The sequence below is a fragment of the Balaenoptera borealis genome, assembly GCF_965194805.1.
Source record: "Balaenoptera borealis genome assembly, chromosome: 5".
Taxonomy (NCBI): Eukaryota; Metazoa; Chordata; class Mammalia; order Artiodactyla; family Balaenopteridae; genus Balaenoptera; species Balaenoptera borealis.
In genome coordinates this window covers 72,829,468-72,850,613 of record NC_138862.1, presented here as the reverse complement: position 1 = coordinate 72,850,613, position 21,146 = coordinate 72,829,468, and the positions used below count along the sequence as shown (strand labels likewise).

The window sequence follows — 21,146 nt, the reverse complement described above, 5'->3', positions numbered from 1 at the left end:
TTTTAACCAGTTTTAACTGCACAATTCTGTGGCATTAATTACATTCCCAGTGTTGCCCAACCATCACCACTATCTACTATTTCCAAAACCTTTTCATTATCTCAAACTTACTTTGTAACCCTTAAGCAGTAAACTCCTTATGCTCCTCTCTCCCTGGCCCCCGGTAACTTCTAGTCTACTTTTTATGAATTTACCTATTCTAAATATTTCATATAAGTGGAATCACACAATATTGACCTTTTGTGTCAGGTTAATTTCACTTATTATAATGTTTTCAAGATTCATCCATGTGTAGCATGTATCAGAATTTCATCTCTTTTTATGGCTGAATTAATATCCATTGTATAAATATACCACATCTTGTAGCTATTTATCTGCTGATGGACACTTGGGTTGTTTCTACCTTTTGGCTGTTGTGAATAATGCATCATTGAACACTGGGGTAAAGTATTCAAGTCCCTCTTTTCAGTTCTTTTGAGTATTTACCTAGGAGTAGAATTGCTGGGTCATATGGTAATCCTAGGGTTAGTTTTTTGAAGAACTGCCAAACCAAACTGTTTTCCACAGTGACTGCACCATTTTGCATTCCCACCAGCAGTTTTTGAGGATTCCAGTTTCTGCACATCCTTGCCAACACTTGTTAACTTTCTCTTTTTGTTTTCACTTTTTTATTACAGCATCCTAGTAGGTATGAAGTGATATATCATTGTAACTTTGCTTTACATTTCCCTAATGAATGATGATACTGAGTATATTTTCATGTGCTTATTGGTCATTTGTGTATCTTCTTTGGAGAAATGTCTGTTCAAGTCCTTTGCCTATTTTTTAATTGTCTTTTTGTGGTGAGTTGTAGGAGTTCTTTATATATTCTGCATGTTAAACTATCATCAGATGTATGATTTACGAGATTTTCTCCCATTCCATGCGCTGTCTTTCCCCTTTCTTGATAATGCCATTTGGTGCACAAAAGGTTTTAATTCTGATAAAGTCTAATTGATTTTTTTTTTTTACTTATGCTTTTGATATCATATTTAAGAATCCATTGTCAAGTCCAAGGTCATGAAGATTTATCCCTATGTTTTCTTCTAAAAGTTTTATGGTTTTAATGCTTATATTTAGGTCATTGATTAATTTCCAGTTAGTTTTTATATAGGATGTGAGGTAGTGGTTTAACTTTATTCTTTTGCATGTTGCTATCTGGTTGTCCCAGCACCATTATTGAAGAGATGCCATACATTTTTGATAAATCTTGATTGATTTGATTGACAACAAAAGGTCAACATTATAATTTTATTTTGTATTTCTTTATCAATGAGGAAAAGCATAGTTTCAAGTGTGGCAGTTGGTTCTTCCTGTTTTAAGTGTCTTCTTATGTACATTGTTTTCTTATAGATTTGATTTTAATGTTTTTCTTATATATATAGAATATGTCATTGGTATAGCAAATATTTATGAATTAATCCAGGTTATAGAGATTGGGACTTGTTACAAGACCCCTTTTCTGTGTTCCAGTTACCTCTTTTTTTAAAATAGTAATTAAGCCTGATAGACTAATTGAGTATAAATATCAAAACTTCTTAGTTTAAATTATGTCACTAGAGTTCCCACTTAATGACTTTACAGGCAGGTTTAAGACAGGTTATTACAGTTCTTGATAGTAGAGGTTAACAGCACAGATTCTTTAAAATGATATAAATTCAGTTTTTAAGTCCATTGAATCTTCTGTTTGTGGATTTATAGGCCCCAATTGCCTACCTCATGGGCTAATGAAATTACTTTTGATTCCTTGAATGCAAGGAGGAAAGTAGTCAGAGATATATACTGAATGCTACAAAAATATTTTGTAATCTGTCTATGAAGTGAGTGTCTTGCCTCCCAGTGGAGGAGTATTGTTAACTCATTATCTTTTATTATTTTCATTTAAACATCTAAAGAGTAGTCACTCGTTTTAACTACAGAGTCATTAAAATTATTATTGGTGGTATAATTGAGCATTTTCTCATTTAAATTGAAGTAATATATTACTTTACCTATTTCAGTTATTTCTGAAAACTATATCTTTATGACAAAACTTTCTATTATGTGTTTCCTTTTTATTTGATATTTTTCCTGATGTTTTGTCGTTGATGATTTTTAGCCAACAGAAGCTGTACCTCCCTCTCCTCCCACTGTCCCTGTGATCCCTGTCCTGCCAGTCCCTGCTGAGAGTACTGTCATCCTACCCACCATACCACAGGTTTTTATTAGTTTTCTTTTTTCTTTATAAAAACTTCATTTGTTTTTAATGTTTCATTTGTATTCTTTTCAAACCATTTTAATTATTTCTTTGTTAGATTTGGTAACTCACATTGGGCTTCAAACGGTACTTTTAGGGAGTTAAATATCTGGGATTTAATATAAGATGGGTTAATATTTGCCATTTTATCAGGTTATCTGTGAAATAAGATACATTCTAAACTTCATCATATTGAACCGCCTTAGATTTGTTATCATGCCTTTTATACTTGTAAATCTGTTCGAAACAGTTTTTTAATTTATTTGCTTTGGGAAATTTTGTTTATTTTCTAAAGATAATAAAAATAATTTTCCTCCTGCCATTTTATATATAGCATTTTGTTTTCTAGTATATATTTATCTTTGGAAATACTCATCTTTCTGTCACTGGGCAGGATAACATACTTCACATTTATTATTTTAAAACAATAGCTAACGTATACAAAGTATATGGGGAACTCTTCGTGGTATCTTTGCAACTTTTCTGTAAATCTAAAACTATTTTAAAATCATAAGTTCATTTTTTTTAAAGTTAATGTATAACAGTCAAAAAATAAAATGAAACAATAGCCAAATGTCAGAGAATCTGAACATTTTTAGCTTTCAGAGCTTTACTTAGTAGTTCCAAGGGATGGCTTATTAAGACATTAACTACCCAGCCAACAGAGTCATCCAAAGTTAAAATAATGGTAGTATTATTACGTATAATAATAGTGATCTTTGGTGTGGAAGATCTCAACCTCACTTAAAGTGTAAATAAATGCGTCTTTAGGTATTTTTATTATTATTGATCTATAGCATGAAATCTAGTAAAAATGGTGTTTTTGCTGTGAAAACACAGTGTCAAAGTAAGTCCTATTGTGGGAAAAAATGGGTTATCAGCTGTGATTGTTCACATCTCTGTGCCCTTCCCCTCTCCTAAAAAGTGAAAATCAGTAAGAACATTATACAAAATAGGATTCTAGGGGAAATTATAGGTATTACACTAAAACTTCAGTCCATGTTATTATGTTACTGCTTCTATATAGTCTCTGACCCTTTATGAAAATCATTAAAAGTCAAATCATTGTAAAACTACCAAGAATTGAATAGATAAGTCCAGATGGATAGTTCCTCTGTACTGCAGAGAAGAAATTGAATTTATAAATAAAATATAATTCTACATAAGCAGCCAAAGGGTTATTGTAATATTGTAATAATGTAACACCTTTCGGAGTAACTAGGATTTAGTAGTACAATATTTTTTAAAGTAGGACATTTGAAAGTTTATTTTACTCTTGTCACCTCAATTTGTGTTTTGATGTTAAAATAGTTTTCTAGAATCCTTTGAAATTTTGTAGTAGTTTCTGTTCTTTTTTTTTTTTTTAATTTATTTATTTATTTATTTATTTATGGCTGTGTTGGGTCTTCGTTTCTGTGCTAGGGCTTTCTCCAGTTGTGGCAAGTGGGGGCCACTCTTCATCGCAGTGCGCGGGCCTCTCACTATCGCGGCCTCTCTTGTTGCGGAGCACAGGCTCCAGACGCGCAGGCTCAGTAATTGTGGCTCACGGGCCCAGCCGCTCCACGGCATGTGGGATCTTCCGGGACCAGGGCTCGAACCCTTGTCCCCTGCATTGGCAAGCGGATTCTTAACCACTGCGCCACCAGGGAAGCCCCATAGTTTCTGTTCTTATATTCAATAGGGAACCAGTCCTTCCATTTCAGAGTGCTCTGACTTATTTACTCCAGTGTCCCTAACTTAGCATCACACTACACTTGGAAATTGTTGAGGCATTGCATAGCCATGTAGTTATAAATAAAGAACTTAGATTGATCTGGTTTAGAATTCCAGTCCTACCACTTAACTGGCTGTGTAACTGAGCAGTTTTACTTAACACTGATCTTCTCTTTACTCATCTGTAACACTGAAGATGATAGTACTTACTTGAAATGTTTTACAGTGATCGAAAGAATAAGAGTGTGTGTGTGCAGCTGGCACATGATCTTGGCTATTTGTATTAGTGTTGTTTCATATTTCCTTGAGACAGTAAACCAAGGAACAAGTTAAAAAAACAAATGAACAGAAGAGGCTTATTTATACTACCTAGCCTCATTTTAGGTTTTAAATATACTTACAAAAGTCCAAAAGTAGAGTAGTTTAACCGTTGATGTTGTTTATGTGAGAAGGCTGTGGAGTGTGCCTCATTTTCCAGAATAAGTAAGTGTGTGCCTGAGTAATTGAGTATAACGTGCATTATCAAATTAATAAAAGTGATTAAAATATTTGTCCCCAATTGAATTTTGAAATCCACACCTAATACATAACCTGATTTTAACATTTTAAATAGATATTTTTCTTCTAAAGATCTACTACTTTATATTTTAGATGCATCAGGATGTAATAGAAATAGAAACAGAAGATACAAGATTTAGATTCTAGTCCTCCTTTGGGACTCAAACAAGTTACTTAACCTCTCTGAGTTTTCTACTCCCTTCATCTATTAAAAAGGGTGGCTGACGCCTCCCTGACTACTTCAAAATGAATTTGAGGACAAATAGGTAGATGATAATTTTTTTTAATATTGCCTTTGATTATTTGTAGAACTTCAAACTTTCACAGTACTTTTATATTGATCATGTCATTTAAATTTTATGATAACCCTCTGCAGTAGGGATTATCATGCTTATTACTCAGAGTGGTACAGAGAAGGATACATTGAATGACTTTTTGAAGTTGCAGAAAGAACCTGGACTTTATAGTGACACCTGACCCTACCAGTTCCTGGCCTCACCCTTGCCTGGTTGTGTGATGGTGGGGACATTACTCAGTTTCTCATAGCCTCAGTTTCTCCACATAGAAACTGAGCACATAGTAGTTATATAACAGGTGCTAGCTCTTCCTTCTGGAGATAAAATCATTTAATCTCTATGATACTGGCCTATTAAATATACACCCAGAATACATACTCTGCTTTAAAACCAGATTCTTTAGACCTCCTTTTTTACCAGTTGTGAGGAGCTATCGGGTAATTAAAGTATTGTTGAAAATGCTTTATAGCTAATTTTGTGTGTCTGTGTGAAAGTCTCTGTTCACACGCAAACAGGTGCTTTGGAGGGATTAGTTTTTGTTCAATTATTTGTTATTGTTCCAATCATGTAGATACTAAGATGAATGTAACATTGTTCTTGTCCTCTAGGAGCCTACTCTCTGTTTATGCAAATCACAACTTAACAAATAACTCCCACATGACATGAGAGTAGTTTACGTTAGAGGTATAACCAGTATAGAACATCCTGTTGCTTCTGGATAATTCAAGTTCCACAGAACATCTGAGTGTTGACTCTTAAATGATTTGATCATTAGTATAATCTAAAGCATGGCTTGATACATTTTCATTTTACTAGTAATCTTAAATAGAATAGTATACTTGGATTACCTTGATGAGCCATTTTAAGCCACACACTAATATCTGACTGCAGTGCCACTGTTCTATTTGTGTTTTGGGTTTTTTTGTTGGTTTTATGTTGGTTTGTTTGTTTTTATATTATTTTCAAATCATTTCAGACTTACAGAAAGTTGCAGGAATTGTACAAAGAAATTCCATATACTTTGACCCACATCTCCCAGTTGTTAATATTTTTACCTGCCACATCTGTTTTATCATTTCTGTTCTTCTGTAATTGAGTATAATATTATTTTTTGTAAACCAGTTAAAAGGAAGTTTTATTCATGCCCCTCTTACCGCTAAATATTAATACTTTACAATATTAAATATTTTTCCAAAGAACAAAAATATTACCATAGTGCAGTGAGCTAAACCAGAAAATTAACATTAATATAATACTACCCACTGTAGTTCTGTTTTACCAGTTGCCCTAATAATGTTTTTTGTATGAAAAACAAAAACAGGTACTTTGGCCCATCCAAGACCACAGTTAGTTTTCATGAGTCTACTTTAATCTGAAGTAGCTACACAATCTGTCTTTCATGTGTGTGGCCTTTTACAAGAGAACAGGCTAGTCGTTCTGTAGAATATCCCGCAATTTGTGTTTGATGCATTTTAATAATTAGATTGAGGTCATATATTTGTTTTCCATTTTTTTTATTGTGATCAAATACACATAATGTAAAACGTACCACCTTAACTATTTTTAAGTTTACAGTTCAGTGGTATTAAGTACATTCATATTGCTGTGCAAACATCACCATCATCCATCTGCAGAACTTGTTTCACCTTGCAAAACTGAAACTCTGTACCCATTAAACACTTAATTCCCCATTCCTCCCTACCCCCCAGGCCCTGGCAACTACCATTCTACTTTCTGTGTCTGTGGTTTTGACTCAAGTACCTCATGGAAGTGAAATCATAACAGTGTTTGTCTTTTTGTGGCTAGCTGATTTCACTTGGTATAATGTCCTTAAGGTTAACCTGTGTTGTAGCATATGTAGCATCAGAATTTCCCTTCTTTTGAAAGCTAAATAATATCCCATTTTATGTATATATGAGACCTTGCTTATCCATTCATCTGTCAATGAACAACTTGAATTGCTTCCACATTTTAGCTATTGTGAATAATGCTACTGTGAACACAGGTGTACAGACACCTCTTCAAGACCCTGCTTTCAATTCTTTTGAGTGTATACCTGAAAGTGGAATAACTGGATCACTTTGTAACTTAATTTTTAATTTTTAGGGGAACCACCATACTATTTTCCACAGTGTTGTATCATTGTATATTCCCACCAGCGGAACACAATGGTTCCAATTTCTCCACATCCTCACCAACACTCCTTATATTCTCTTTTCATGATGGTAGCCAGCCTGATGGGTATGAGGTGGTATCTCATTGTAGTTTTGATTTGCAGCTCCCAAATGATTAGTGATGTTGAACATCTTTTCATGTGCTTATTGGCCATTTGCATATCTTCTATGGAGAAATGTCTATTGAAGTCCTTTACCCATTTTTGAATTGCATTGCAGTTTTTTTAATTGAGTTTTAGGAGTTCTTTATATATTCTGGATATTAGTTCCTTATCAGATATATGATTTGCAAATATTTTCTCCCATTCTGTGGGTTGCCTTTTTAATTTGTGGATGGTGTCATTTGATGCACAAAATTTTTAATTTTTAGGAAGTCCAAATTGTCTATATTTTCTTCTGTTGCCTGTGCCTTTAGTGTTATATCCAGTGAATCACTACCAAATGCAGTGTCCTGAAGCTTTTACCCTCTGTTTTCTTCTTAGAGTTTTATAGTTTTTTAGGTCTTTTATTTAGGTCACGGGTCCGTTTTAAATTAATTTTTGTATATGATGTTAAGTAAGGGTCCAAATTCAGTCTTTTGCATTTGGATATCCAGTTTTCCCAGCACCATTTGTTGAAAAGACTATCTTGTCCCCATTGAATGGTCTTAGCACCCTTGTTGAAAACAATTTGACTATATATGTGAGGGTTTATTTCTGCAGTCTCTATTCAATTCCATCGGTATATGTCTGTCTTTATGTCAGTACCATACTTTTGAGTACTGTAGCTTTGTAGTAAGTTTTGAAATGAGAAAGTATGAGTCCTCCAGCTTTGTCCTTTTTAGAATTATTTTGTCTATTCAGATCCCTTGAGATTCCATATGAATTTTAGGTTGGGTTTTTCTGTTTCTGCAGAAAACATCATTGGAATTTTGATTGGGATTGGATGAAATCTGTAAATTGCTTTGGGTAGTATTGACATCTTAACAGTATTAAGATGTCATGAACAGGGAATGTGTTTCCATTTATTTCTGTTGTCTTTAATTTCTTTCAGCAACGTTATAGTTTTCAGTGCACAAATCTTTCACCTCATTGGCTAAGTTCATTCCTAATTATTTTATTCTTTTTGATGCTGTTGTAAATGGAATTGTTTTTGTAATTTTCTTTCCAGATTGTGTATAGGAATGCAACTGATTTTTGTGTGTAGACCATATCCTGCTACTTTGCTAAGTTTATTAGTTCTAACAGGTTTTTGTGTGGTTTCTTTAGGGTTTTCTACATGTATGATCATATTATCTGAAGACACATAATTTTCCTTCTTTCTCATTTGAATGTCATTTTTTTTTCTTATTTGTCTAATTGACTGATTTTTAATACTGTGTTGGATAGAAGTGGTGAAAGTGGGCCAGCTTGACTTGTTCCTGATCTTAGAGGGAAAGCTTTCAGTCTTTCACCATGAAAGTATGATGTTTGCTGTAGGTTTTTCATATGCGACCTTTATTATGCTGCGATGATTTCCTTATATTCTTAGTTTGTTAAACGTTTTTATCATGAAAGAATGTTGAATACTGTCAAATACTTCCTGCATCGATTGAGGTGATTGTGTTGTTTTTTTCCTTCATTCTGTTGATGTGGTGTATTACATTGATCAGTTTTCATATGTTGAATCATCCTTCCATTCCAGGAATAAATCCCACTTGGTCATGGTATATAATCTTCTTAATATGATGCTGAATTCAGTTTTTGTTGAGAATTTTGGATCAATGTTCATAAGGGATATTTGTCTGCAGTTTTCTTATAGTGTCCTTGCCTTTGACCTTAGTATCAGGGTAATGCTGGCTCATAGGATGAATTAGGGAATGTACCTTCCTCTTCAATTTTTGGGCAAGGTTTGAGAAAAATTGATGTTAGTTCTTCAGATGTTTGGTAGAATTCACCAGGAAAGCAATCAGATTTCAAGGGCTTTTGTCAGGAGATTTTTGATTACTGATTCAATCTCCTTATTAATTATAAAGTCTATTTAAATTTTCTCCATGATTCAGCCTTGGTAGGAGTTTGTCCATTTTGTGTAGGTTATCCAATTTGTTGGCTTACATTTGCTCATAATACTCTTATAGTCCTTTTTATTTCTGTAGAATTAGTAATAATGTTCATTTCTGATTTTAGTAATTTAGTCTTCTCTCTTTTTTCCTTAGTCCATCTAACTAAAAGTTTTTCAGTTTGTTGATCTTTTCAAAAAACAACTGTTGGTCTTTTTTCTCTATCATTTTTCTATTCTCTATTTTACTTATCTCTGCTCTAATTTTTATTATTTCCTTCCTTGTACTAACTTTGGGTTTAGTTTGTTCTTCTTTTTCTAGTTCCTTAATTTGTAAAGTTCAGTTTGTTGACTTGAGGTCTTTCTTGTTTTTTAAGGTAAACGTGTAGTTGTAAACTTCCCCCTTACCACTGCTTTTGCTGTGTCTCATAAGCTTTGGTATGTTGTGTTTTCATTTTCATTCATCTCTTTATGTCTTTTCCAGTTTGCTTTTCTACTTCTTCTTTGATTCAGTGGTTAAGAGTATGTTGTTTAATTTCCACAGCTTGGTGAATTTTCTAGTTTGCTTCTATTATTGCTTACTATCTTCATCCATTTTGGCCATAAAAGATACTTTGTATGATGACTTTCTAAATCTATTGAGACTTAATTTGTGGCCTAATATATGGTGTATTCTGGAAAATGACCCAAGTGCACTTGAGAAGAATGTATCCTGTTGTTGGACAGAATGTTCTAAATATGTCAGGTCAGGATGGTTTATTGTGTCGTTTAAGTCATCTTTTTCCATACTTATCTTTTGTCTGGTTATTTTACACATTATTTTGAGTGGGCATTGAAATCTCCAACTATTATTGTAGAACTGTCTATTCTCTTTAATTCTGTCATTTTTTGTTTCATAGATTCTGATGGTCTGTCACTAGGTACATAAATGTTAGTAATTGTTATATCTTCTTGCTGTTTTGAACCTTTTATTAATATATAATGTCCTTTGTCTCTTGTAACTTTTTAAAATTTAAATTCTATTTTGTCTAATGTTAGTATAGTCACTCCTATCTTTTGGTTACTATTTGCATGGAATATCTTTTTCAATCTGTTTGTGTCTTTGTCACTTTCAATCTGTTTGTGTCTTTGGATCTCAACGGAGTCTCTTGTAGACAACATAGAGTTGGGTCATGTGTTTTTATCCATTCTGCTGTTTTTTTTTTTTAATTGGAGAGTTTAATCAATTTACATTTAAAGTAATTACTGATAAGGAGAGACTTCTGTCATTTTGCTATTTGTTTTCTGTATTCATTATAGGTTTTTTGTACCTTATTTCCTGCATTAGTGTCTTATTTTTTGTTTGGTTGATTTTTTGGTAGTGAAATGTTTAAATTCCTTTCCCATTTCCTTTTGTGTATATTCTTTAGCTGTTTCCTCTGTGGTTACCATGGGGATTACATTTAACATCCCAAAGTTATAACACTCTAATTTGAATTTAAACCAGCTTAACTTCAACAATATACAAAAACTCTGTTCCTTTTAACAGTGCCATCCCCACCCGTTTCAGTTGTTGATGTCACAGAATTATAACTTTATACATTGTATGTACAAAAACATAAATTAACAATTTTTAAATGCATTCATCTTTTAAATTATGTAGAAAACAAATGTGGAATTACAAAGCAAAGTTACTGTAATACTAGCTTCTGGACTAGTAATTGATTTTAGTTATTTACTAATGTTGACTTCACTTCTGTACTAAGAAGTAGCTTTTAGACTAATTTTTTAAATATAATTTAAAAAATATTAGTGTCTTAAATCATGTAGATAACAAAAAGTGATGTTACAAAACACTATTAAAATAATAAGAGTTTTTTTGTATTTATCCTTACCAAGATCTTTATTTCTCCAAACACCTCAAGTTGCTATCCTGTGTCCTTTCATTTCAACCTGCAGGATTCCCTTTAGCATTCCTTTCAGGGCCAGTCTATTGGTAAGGATCTCCTTCAGCTTTTGTTTATCTGGGAATGTCTTAATTTCTCCCTCATATTTGAAGGATAATTTTGCCGGATACAAGGTTCTTGGTTGGCAGTGTTTTTCTGTTAGCACTTTGAATATACCAGCCCACTGCTTCCTGACCTCCAGAATTCTGATGAAAAATCTATTAATATTACTGAGGATCCCTTGTATATTGAGTCACTTTTTCATGCTGCTTTCAAAATTCTCCCTGTCGTTGTCTTCCAGGAGTTTGATTATAGTGTGTCTGAGTGTGAATCTCTTTGAGTTAATCCTACCTTGAGTTTGTTGAGCTTCTTGGATGTTTATATTCATGTCTTTCATCAAATTTGGGAATATTTTAGCCATTATTTCTTCAGATATTTTCTCTGCCCCTTTATCTCTCTCTTCTTTTTCTTGGACTCCCACAATGTGTGTGTTGGTCCACTTAATGATGGCCCACAAGTCTCTTAGACTCTGGTCACTTTTCTTCAGCCTTTCTGTTTTCAGACTTAATAATTTACGTCGTCCTGTCTTCAAGTTTGCTGATTCTTCTGCGTGTTCCAGTCTGCTCTAGTGAATTTTTCATTTCAGTTATTGTACTTTTCAGCTTCAGAATTTCCTTTTGGTTTCTCTTTAGGTTTTCTATCTCTTATCTCCATTTAGTTCATACATCATTTTCTTGACTTTGTCCACCTTGTCTTTTAGTTCTTTGGATATCTTTAAGGTGGTTGTTTTAAATCCTTTGTCTAATAGATATGCCACCAGCTCTTTTTCAGAGACAGTTTCTTTTTTCCTCTCTCTCTCTCCTTTGAATGGACCATATGTTCCTGTTTCTTTGCATGCCTTGTGATTTTTTTGTTGCTGAAAATTGGACGTTTGAATCTTATGATTTCTCTGGAAACCTGATTCTACCCTTTCCTAGGGTTTGCTGGGTTTTTTGATTTTTGGTTTTTTGATTGCTGTAGGCTACCTCTGTGCTAAAAATCAGCCTATGGTATAACTTTAAGATCTTCGCAGATTTTTTCTATGCCTGTACCTTCCCCAGGCATACGCAGTGATTTTCTAATTTCCCTCATATATGTGGTTGCTTTTGAATATTCTAATCTTCAATGTCTGGCTCTCAAAAGGGGAAAAAGAGAAAAATGAAATTGTGGAAGGAGACACTTGCCCTTTAAATCTCTTGGGAGTCACTTCAGTCAGAGAGAGAGAGATTTACATCAATTGGGGGAGGTTCAGCAACAATGGCCACTGCCTCTTTGCACCTCCATGATCAGAAGCAGCAGTAAGAGCACAGATTCCCTATATTTGGAGGACAGGGTGTTTTTTTGCTGCCCACCCCCATCCCCACCCCGGTTTGTGCAGGCTTTGTGCCAGCTGCTCCAGGAACACTTAAGAGGGGTGGGAGTTGGGTAGCTGCTACTGTGCTAAGAACTGAAATTGACTGGATTAACCACAGTTTGCCATAGAATACTTACCCTGGAAGTTGTAAGCCTTCAATAGACTAGAATTCCAAAATAGTTACATCACACTGGCAGTTGCGTTTTTGCCAGTGCAGTTGTTATCTAGGTGGAGAGACAAAATTGTGGGACTTCTTGTGTTGCCATCTTCCCAGAATTCACCCTATTTGTTTTTACAATCACTTTAACTTACAGTGATCACTGAAGTGATAACATTTAACTTTTAATGCAGTGTGTCTCAAATTAGAAGCCAAGATGTATTCTCTGGGGTGTTTGTGAGTTCTGTGTTTGAAAAACATTTTTTTTATAATTTAGTAGGGGAGAAAGAGACACTAAGCCAATAATATAATGAAACTTTGATACATGCTAAGAAGGAGAAATATAGTATACAGCATAAAAGCATTTTCTAAACTCCTAATTTTGGCCTGTTTTTAAATAACTGGATCTTAGAATTAGTTTAACACAAAATTTTTAAGATGTAATATTGTGCTCTGAAAGTGTGTAAGGATGCTGCAGTGTGTTAACAGCAGCAGACCCTATGAGGCCCTTTATTAATGAAATAAAATAGTAAAAGTTGGATGAGCAAAATTATGTTTCTTAAGTCTTGTTATTAATTCATGGGTCATATTCTTTAGGGGTTTGTTAAGTTTCTCTTTCTGGTATATCCCTGCCCCCTTACTAATCACCCCCCATTTCTAAGTGAATTATAGGACTTCATTATTGTCTAAGTTGAAACATACACAATGGTATATATTGTTAGTAAATAATAATGGATTAGCAATAGGTTTCTGTGGTTTACAACACATTTTTTTTTATATTACTTCACTAAGTCCTCACACAGTCCTCTTGGGTAAAGGTATGTCTCTTTACAGATGGAAAAAATAAGTTTCAATAACACTTGTGATTTATCTGTATATTCAAAGTCATTGAATGGTAGAGTGAGGGTAGAGGGAGATCTAGAACCATGTCTTTTGATAAGTGTCACTTAAAGTGAGGTGCAGGGAAGGGTTTTTTTTCTTCATTTGAAGTAACTTTCACATAGATTATTCTCAAGTCTTGTTGCTGTTGTTTGATTTCCTCCCTAAGCAAAGCTGATAATTTCATGTTATAGCTATTATATATATTAGTATATATATATAATATATATTAGTATATTAGTCATATAAAAAGTCTAACTGATATTGAAATACATACAAACCAAACTATATAAAGGGTTAAATTTACTTCAAATTATTCATATTAGTATATATATAAAATATATACTATTATAGCTATAATAGTTATAGCTATTCTGCTATCCCCTGTCCTAGATACAGATCCTGAGGTCTTAAACTATCCAGATTTGCTACTGTTTTTTATTTTAGTGCTCTCTACTTCAGCTATCTGAAAGTAGCAAATTCCATGGCCAAATTTTTCTCTATCTCTTCCTTCAGAAGTACCTGTTCTGGCTTTGGTGCTAGGTTATTGTGTCTTTCTGAGTTGTATATCATACCCTCCAAGCCCATTGTGCTACCTCATTCCCACCACCTCCAAATTTGAGAGGAATGGAGTACTACTTTGTCAGATACCATTTCTGTATTCTGTAATATAAGAATTTAGAAAATCTCAAGTTAGTAAGGGTAAATTTTAAGGTAATGTTTTAATTCTCTACCTGCTAACACAGTCTTAAATATTTTTATCATTATCTTAGGCGGCTTAAACTTGAGGCCGTCAAATCATGCCTCTTGAGCTTCATTTATGTAGGCTTATTTTAGACTATATTTTGTGATATGTCTTTTTCAAATTGCTAGGTTGTCTTATCTTGACATTAGTTTTGAATGAAATTCTTGCTTAATCCTCATTGTGAACATTCCCAGTTTTTGTTCAATTTCAAGTCCTTTATTCCCATGCTTTCCCTTCAGGTGTGATCATTCACTCATTAATTCTAAGATACATCTACAAATAAACTTATTGTACCTATATTAATTATCTAATCATATTCATTAAGTCAAAATTACAAATTATTTTTACTAGTCTGTATTATTCTTTATTCAGAACTGAACTTTAAAATTGAAATTAATTTTATGATGGGAATGCTAATATCTTAATAGCAACTCTAACCTATATTTCACAACTGTATTAGTTATTAACCTCTTACAAACTGAGTACTTGACTCAATATAATTGTTTTGCTGTATATTATGAAAAACTTCAAAAATGCTCAGACATAAAGGGAGTAGTACAGTGAACTCCCATGTATACTCATCACCCAACTACAACAATCCTCAATTCATGTACTCTTATATGATCCATAGCCCCTCCTTCTCCTGATCTCTCATTGTCATTATTTTATTTTGAAGTAAATTTAACCCTTTATATAGTTTGGTTTGTATGTATTTCAATATCAGTTAGACTTTTTATATGACTAGAATCAAAAGATAACTTACCTACAGTGATGATGAGTTGGTGATCATGAACAGCTAGTGTTGTGATAATTTTGGTATAAGTTAGATTTTGGTAATAAACAACTTTTTCCACTATATTTTTGGTAATAAATGAGCAGAGAGAACCAAATGGTTTTCTTGCCATAATTTTTGAAGAATGTAACTTCTTTTGTAACTTTAAATAGCCTTGTTCTTTCTTGCCCTCCTCTGTAATTTCTTAAGCAAAAAAGGTGAAGTACCATTAATTTTTTAATGAATTAAAATATCAATTTGAGAATTGTCAGTAGTCATTGGGAAATGAATAATTTCAAATGTTCATAAAATCTCAAATGTCTGTTAGTTGACTAGCTTTGCTTAAATATCATTCTCACAAATAGTATTTTTACCTATTAGGTTTGCTTTTCACTGAATCATTCGAAAACAGACTATTGTAGTCAAAGGTAGGACTACACATAAAGTAGTTAGTATCATGTTTATATTTAATAAAGTATTCCCTACTCATTTTGTTTGTTTGTTTTTTTCAGGGTATTTTTTATTGTTTCAGGTGTACAGCAAAGTGATTCAGTTATATACATTTTTTCAGATTATTTTCCATTATAGGTTATTACAAGATACTGAATATAGTTCCCTGTGCTGTACAGTAAATCCTTGTCCCTACTCATTTTTAACTTGCTGCTTCATGTAGCTGAGATGCATACTGTACAATTATTTAAGCATGCAATGGTGTTGTCTTTAAGCATTTTATCATATGATCATCCAGATCTAGTACTTTGCTGAAAATAATGTAAAACATTTGAACGCTGAATATTCATTCACCTTTTAGAAAAGCCCATACACTTGGAAGAAAACGGTTATTTTGTGTATTATGTTTCTTTCATACAACCTTTTTTTGTAATTCTTTAGTTAGAGTAGAAGAACTGTGAATGTTTAAACACATCTCTTAAAATGTATTTAAAGGATAGTCATCTTTTTGATTCTCTGAAGATGTCATTTGACTTGGTAATTTTATACTCTTAAATATGCAGAAGAAAGATAATTTTAAGAGGAATCACATCAGTTTTCTAGTATATTCTGGTCTGTTTTTCATTTGGTATTAATTGCATTTTATTCTTTAAATTTTATTGCACCTACATAATAAACACTTTTCAACTTAAGCAGAAAGCCAAGCTTTTCTCATTCCAAACTTAATTAGACCTATGTTATTCTACTTGGCTTTTTTGTTTTTGTTTTTTTGTGGGTTTTTTTTGTTTTTTTGTGGGGTTTTTTGACCACTAGTTATTCTGTGAGTGGTCTAGAATAACACATGGAAAGCAGTAATTGCAGTTGATAACAATTGAGGTCTTTTACGTTGAGTGTGTTTCCAGTATTCTAAAAGTTTGCGATTGATTTCTTTGTATGGCTTTTTTTTTTTTTTTTTTAATTCCAGTGTTTAAACACAGTTCAGTGTGGGACAGAATTTTTTTTCTGGGTGATAAAATGATTGGAATCTTCATGGGATCCTTGAGACTAGAAAAGCAAATGATTTCTAAGCTATTTGGGAAGAGTTGTTTGTTATGCTAGAGAATATTTGTGGATTTTTTGAGAAGGCTGGTGAACTTCTTTGCAAATCTTAAGAAAATTGTGTCTGTTTTAGCAGAAATAAGAACTTATTTCTCAAAAGCAATTATAACAACTGCCTATACCTAAATCTTTCCATTGGTGCTAGAAACTGGCTACATAGTTTAACATATGTAAAGTTCATATAAAATTATACTTTAAGAAATAGCAAATCTTTCATATGCTTCTAACATTTGTGAACATTATTATGTAATGTGTCAATTTTCCTGTTAAGCCTAACACATTTACAATTCTTTCTCTAAGGCAAATCCTCCTCCAGTACTGGTCAACACAGATAGCTTGGAAACATCGACTTATGTAAGTTCCATTCATTGCCATATTTAAATAATTCTGTTTTCTCTTTTGTAGGTTTTGATATAGATACAAAAATCACAGCATTATTTTCTCTAATACATTGTACTTACAATGTTCTATCACTAAGCTGTAATTGTTAAAGTAAATGAACCAGTACCGTCTTTCTTTGGTTGTTCTTTTTCTATACTCTTGCAAAGCAGAAATGTTGAAATAAGAAATTTTATTTTTAAATTAAAATGAATAACTTTCGCTGTCTCTGACCAATGGTCATTTACACAATGCCATATATTCAGAGAGTCATTTTTGAAGTCTAATTGAGTGACTAGATTTTTAGTGACCAGGTTTATAGGTGTTCACATATTAAAATAATTAGTTATAACTTTATAACTTTAAATTGATTAGTGCTTCTCTCTAAACTTCTTTTGTTAAAAAGCCTTCTTTCTCCTAAAGATAAATAGCCAGAACAGCAGAATCTAACATTTTTCACCCCAACTAAAATATCTTCGGAGATGTGTAAGTAGAAGTTGTGCTTGCGCATTTTAAAAAAAGCAAATGGTGCATAATCTAATAGGTTGTAAAAATCTTTTTCTCCCATTTTTTAACTATAGTTGATTTCAGTCTATACTTTAAAACATTATATTTGGCTTTATCTTCCGTTTATATTTATATGGGTATGTCAAATTTGGGGGAATTTTTGAAAACTTCAAATAATAATACTTAATACAAACCAAAAATACTCTTTTCAGTCAGTCACCTTTCACATGGATAAAGAATACTTAAGCAGAATTTTGTTTGTACTTTTATCAATATTTTCTTCTTCACATTTCTTTCTCCCTCACTTGTTCTTTTTGTTGACATATGTTTTGCTTAAGGACAGAATCAGTGATTAAATATTTTTGTTTTAAAACCCTTTCAACTGAAAGGTTAATATGTAAGAACTAACAGATAAAATGATATCAACAAAGAAAATAAATACACATGCATTTTAGGGGAAATGTCAACAAATTAAAAACAGGATTAGCATACAAGCAGCAAACTTAGAGTAAAAGTTGTATTAATTTTAAGTTTGTATGACATATTATTCATAAAGTACTTTTCCTGCTAAAGCAGGGTATGTTGGGAGTCTTGAAAACCATTCACTACCCACGGTGAGAAATTTGCTGGAAGGATTCATAAGGCTCAGCATGTTGTACCTATGGCTAAGATTTATTACAGCTATGTGATAAGTCAGGATCTACAGTCAGATTATAAGGCTATATGTCTAGAAGAATCCATGTTTAGATTTCCTTCTACTTTCTTCCTCCCCAGAGGGATCCACAGAGCACTCTTTTCACCTAGCAGTGAAAATGTAGCAACACGTATGCAGTTTTTCCGCCCAGGGAAACCCATTATGGACGCAGCGCAGTTATTTATTGGTGGTTGGTCACATAGGAACCCTTTGTCCAGCGCATACCAAATTTCCAAGCTCCCAGAAGGAAAACAGGTGTTCAGCATAAAGTGCATTGTCTTTGCAAAGTCTAGCCACAGTAAGCAACCCTTTCAGTTAGGGAATGGTGGGAACACTCCCAAAATCAATTTCTCAAATACCTGCTTAAGACCCTTCTAGTGATAGCACCCTTGGGCCTGCTTTATTAAACCTTTTCTGTACGTAAGGATATAAGATAAATTCCAATTCCTTAAGCAAGATTTTTCAGAGTGTAGTACTTTATCATACTTGAAGAACACTGTGTAAAATGTTTAGTAACTATTCTTTGCAGGTTTTTAATTTAATTCTGAAATTTAAAATATATTCCAGAATGGTTTATAAACTTATCTGTTATTCCTTTGTTAAGTCCTGATCATTTAATACTAGCTATGTATTGATGAATAAAAATAAGAAAACTTGCAGCTATTGCTTTATAACACTTTTTTTCCTGATTGTTGTCGCCATGCTTTTTAAAATTAAGTAATTTATATATATATATAATATATATATATCCTTCTGTAAACATTCTGTGCATGTACAAGCATATATGTGTTGTTTTCAAACTTTTACCATATAAAAATCAATGCCCCCACTGATAATTTTTGTATAGATATTTTTATGTATATATGCAATTATATAATCGGAGTATATTTATATATTGATACATAGATTGCTCAAAGGGTATGTCAATTTTTAGATTTGATCATTATTACCAAATTGTACTTCACAGAGTTATATCCATTTATACTTCAACAAAAATTATTACTGTTTTTACCCCATACTGTCACTAGCATGGTGTGTTAATAAACTTTTTGATCTTTTGTTAGCATAATGTTTAAAATGTATTAACTCATTGTTTCAACTTGAATTTATGTTATACCTCACCTTTTTCAACTTCTTCACCTTAAAAAATTTTATGTTGAGACACGTAACACAAAATCTACCCTTTTAAAGTATACGATTCAGTGGTTTTAGTCTATTCACAATGTTGTGCCGTCACCACCACTTTCAAATTCCAGAACATTTTCATCACCTTGTAAGGAAACCCTGTACCCGTTAGCAATCACTCCCCATTCTGCCCTTACCTCAGCCCCTGGCAACCACTAATCTATTTTCTGTCACTGCGGCTTTGTCTTTTCTGGACTGTTCATATAAATAGAATCATACAATATGTGGCCTTTTGTATCTGGCTTCTTTCACTTAGCATAATGTTTTCAAGGTTCATCTATGTTGTAGCATGTGTCAGAATGTCATTCCTTTTTATGGCTGAATTATTTTTCATTTTATATATATATATATATATGTATGTATATATATATATATATATATATATATATACACACACACACACACACACACACACACACACCACGTTTTGTTTATTCATCCTTCTCTTGATGGACTCTTGGGTTGTTTCCACCTTTTGCCTGTTGTAAATAATGCTGTGGTAAACATTGGCATACAGTACCTGGGGATTATTGTCATTTTATCAACATTATTTCTCTCAGTCCATGAACACAGACTGTCTTTCCATTCACTTACATCTTTAATTTTGTTACCAATGTTTTATAATTTTCAGTGTACATGTCTTACACTTCTTTTGTTAAATTTATTCCTGTGTATTTTTATTCTTTTAATGCTATTATAAATGAAATTGTTTTCTTAATTTCATTTATGGATTTTTCATTGCTAACATATGGGTATATAATGGATTTGGGAGTATTGATCCTCTACCTGCAATGTTACTGAACTCATTTATTAACTCTAATGGTTTTTTTCATGTAGATTCCTTTGGATTTTCTATATAAGATCATGTCATCTAAAAAGATAGTTTTACTTCTTCCTTTCCAGTAAAGATGCCTTTTATTTATTTTTCTTGCCTAATTGCCGTGGCTAGAACCTCCCTTAAAATGTTTTATAGAAGTTGCAGAGCAAACATTCTTGTTTTGTTCCTGATCCTTGGGAGAAAGCTTTCAGTCTTTTACCATAAAGTATGATGTATTATACTCAGTTTTAAGTATTAATTGGTATTAATACTTAAAAGGAGGAGGAGAGAAAAAAGAGAATATGTACATGTGTTTTGGAGGGATGGAGCTAGACTTAATGATTCATCTAGAGCTGCATCTTCCAAAATAGTAAGCCACTGGCCATGTGTTGGTATTTAATTTATATTGATCAAAATTCAATAATATTTAAAATATAGTTTCTCTGTTTCAGTAGTCACATTTCAAGCACTCAGTAACCATGTGTGGGTAAGTAACTCCTCTATTGGAAAAGGCAGATTATTTTACACTTCCATCATCACAGAAACTTCTTTTGGACAGTGTTGATGTAGCAAAGTTAAAAACTCAAAAATAACCAAATAAAATTTTAAATAAAAGTAATTTGGGGGGATTTCCCTGCAGATAATAAAACACTATTTAATTAAAGCAGCATAGTTCTGGTCCCAAACCATATTAGATCAGTGGAATACAACTCATCTTTGCTATATGTTATATAATCTGATTTTTTTTTCCTGGTCAGGTTTATTATAGAGTAGTTGTTCTTACTTACGACTTTATGGGACTTTTTCCCCGTTAATATTAAGATTTTTTTTAATATTTAGAAATTTACCACCGATTCTTAAGTGTCTTTGGAATTTCTTCCTTTTACCCAAATTATTGCCATAACTTCTTTACCAATTTACTTTTCTCCTATTTCTCTCCATTTCTGTTCCATACTGCCACAATTCCTTTTCTGGAAAATCTATTAAACCTACTTGATGCTCCAAAACTTTCAAGAATATTTCTCATTCATCAGGAAAGCATTCAAGACCTTTCACAATCAGGCTCCAATCCACTTCTAGTTTCTTCTCCAGCTTTCACCCCCGCCCCTGATAC

At 32.7% G+C, this 21,146-nt stretch overlaps 1 protein-coding gene across 14 annotated transcripts in view; it reads left to right on the top strand.

Moving 5' to 3' along the window:
• The window catches only part of DLG1 (discs large MAGUK scaffold protein 1), a 287,739-nt gene that overhangs the window by 136,274 nt on the left and 130,319 nt on the right, over positions 1-21,146 (top strand). For 10 of the 14 annotated variants that reach the window (XM_082393175.1, XM_082393174.1, XM_082393172.1 and 7 more), the window contains 2 exons: positions 2,138-2,236; positions 16,752-16,805. In XM_082393175.1, the coding sequence (XP_082249301.1) occupies positions 2,138-2,236; positions 16,752-16,805 (153 nt within the window). The remainder of the gene's footprint in view (positions 1-2,137; positions 2,237-16,751; positions 16,806-21,146) is intronic. The other 4 variants (XM_082393167.1, XM_082393166.1, XM_082393165.1 and 1 more) reach the window with 2 other exon arrangements.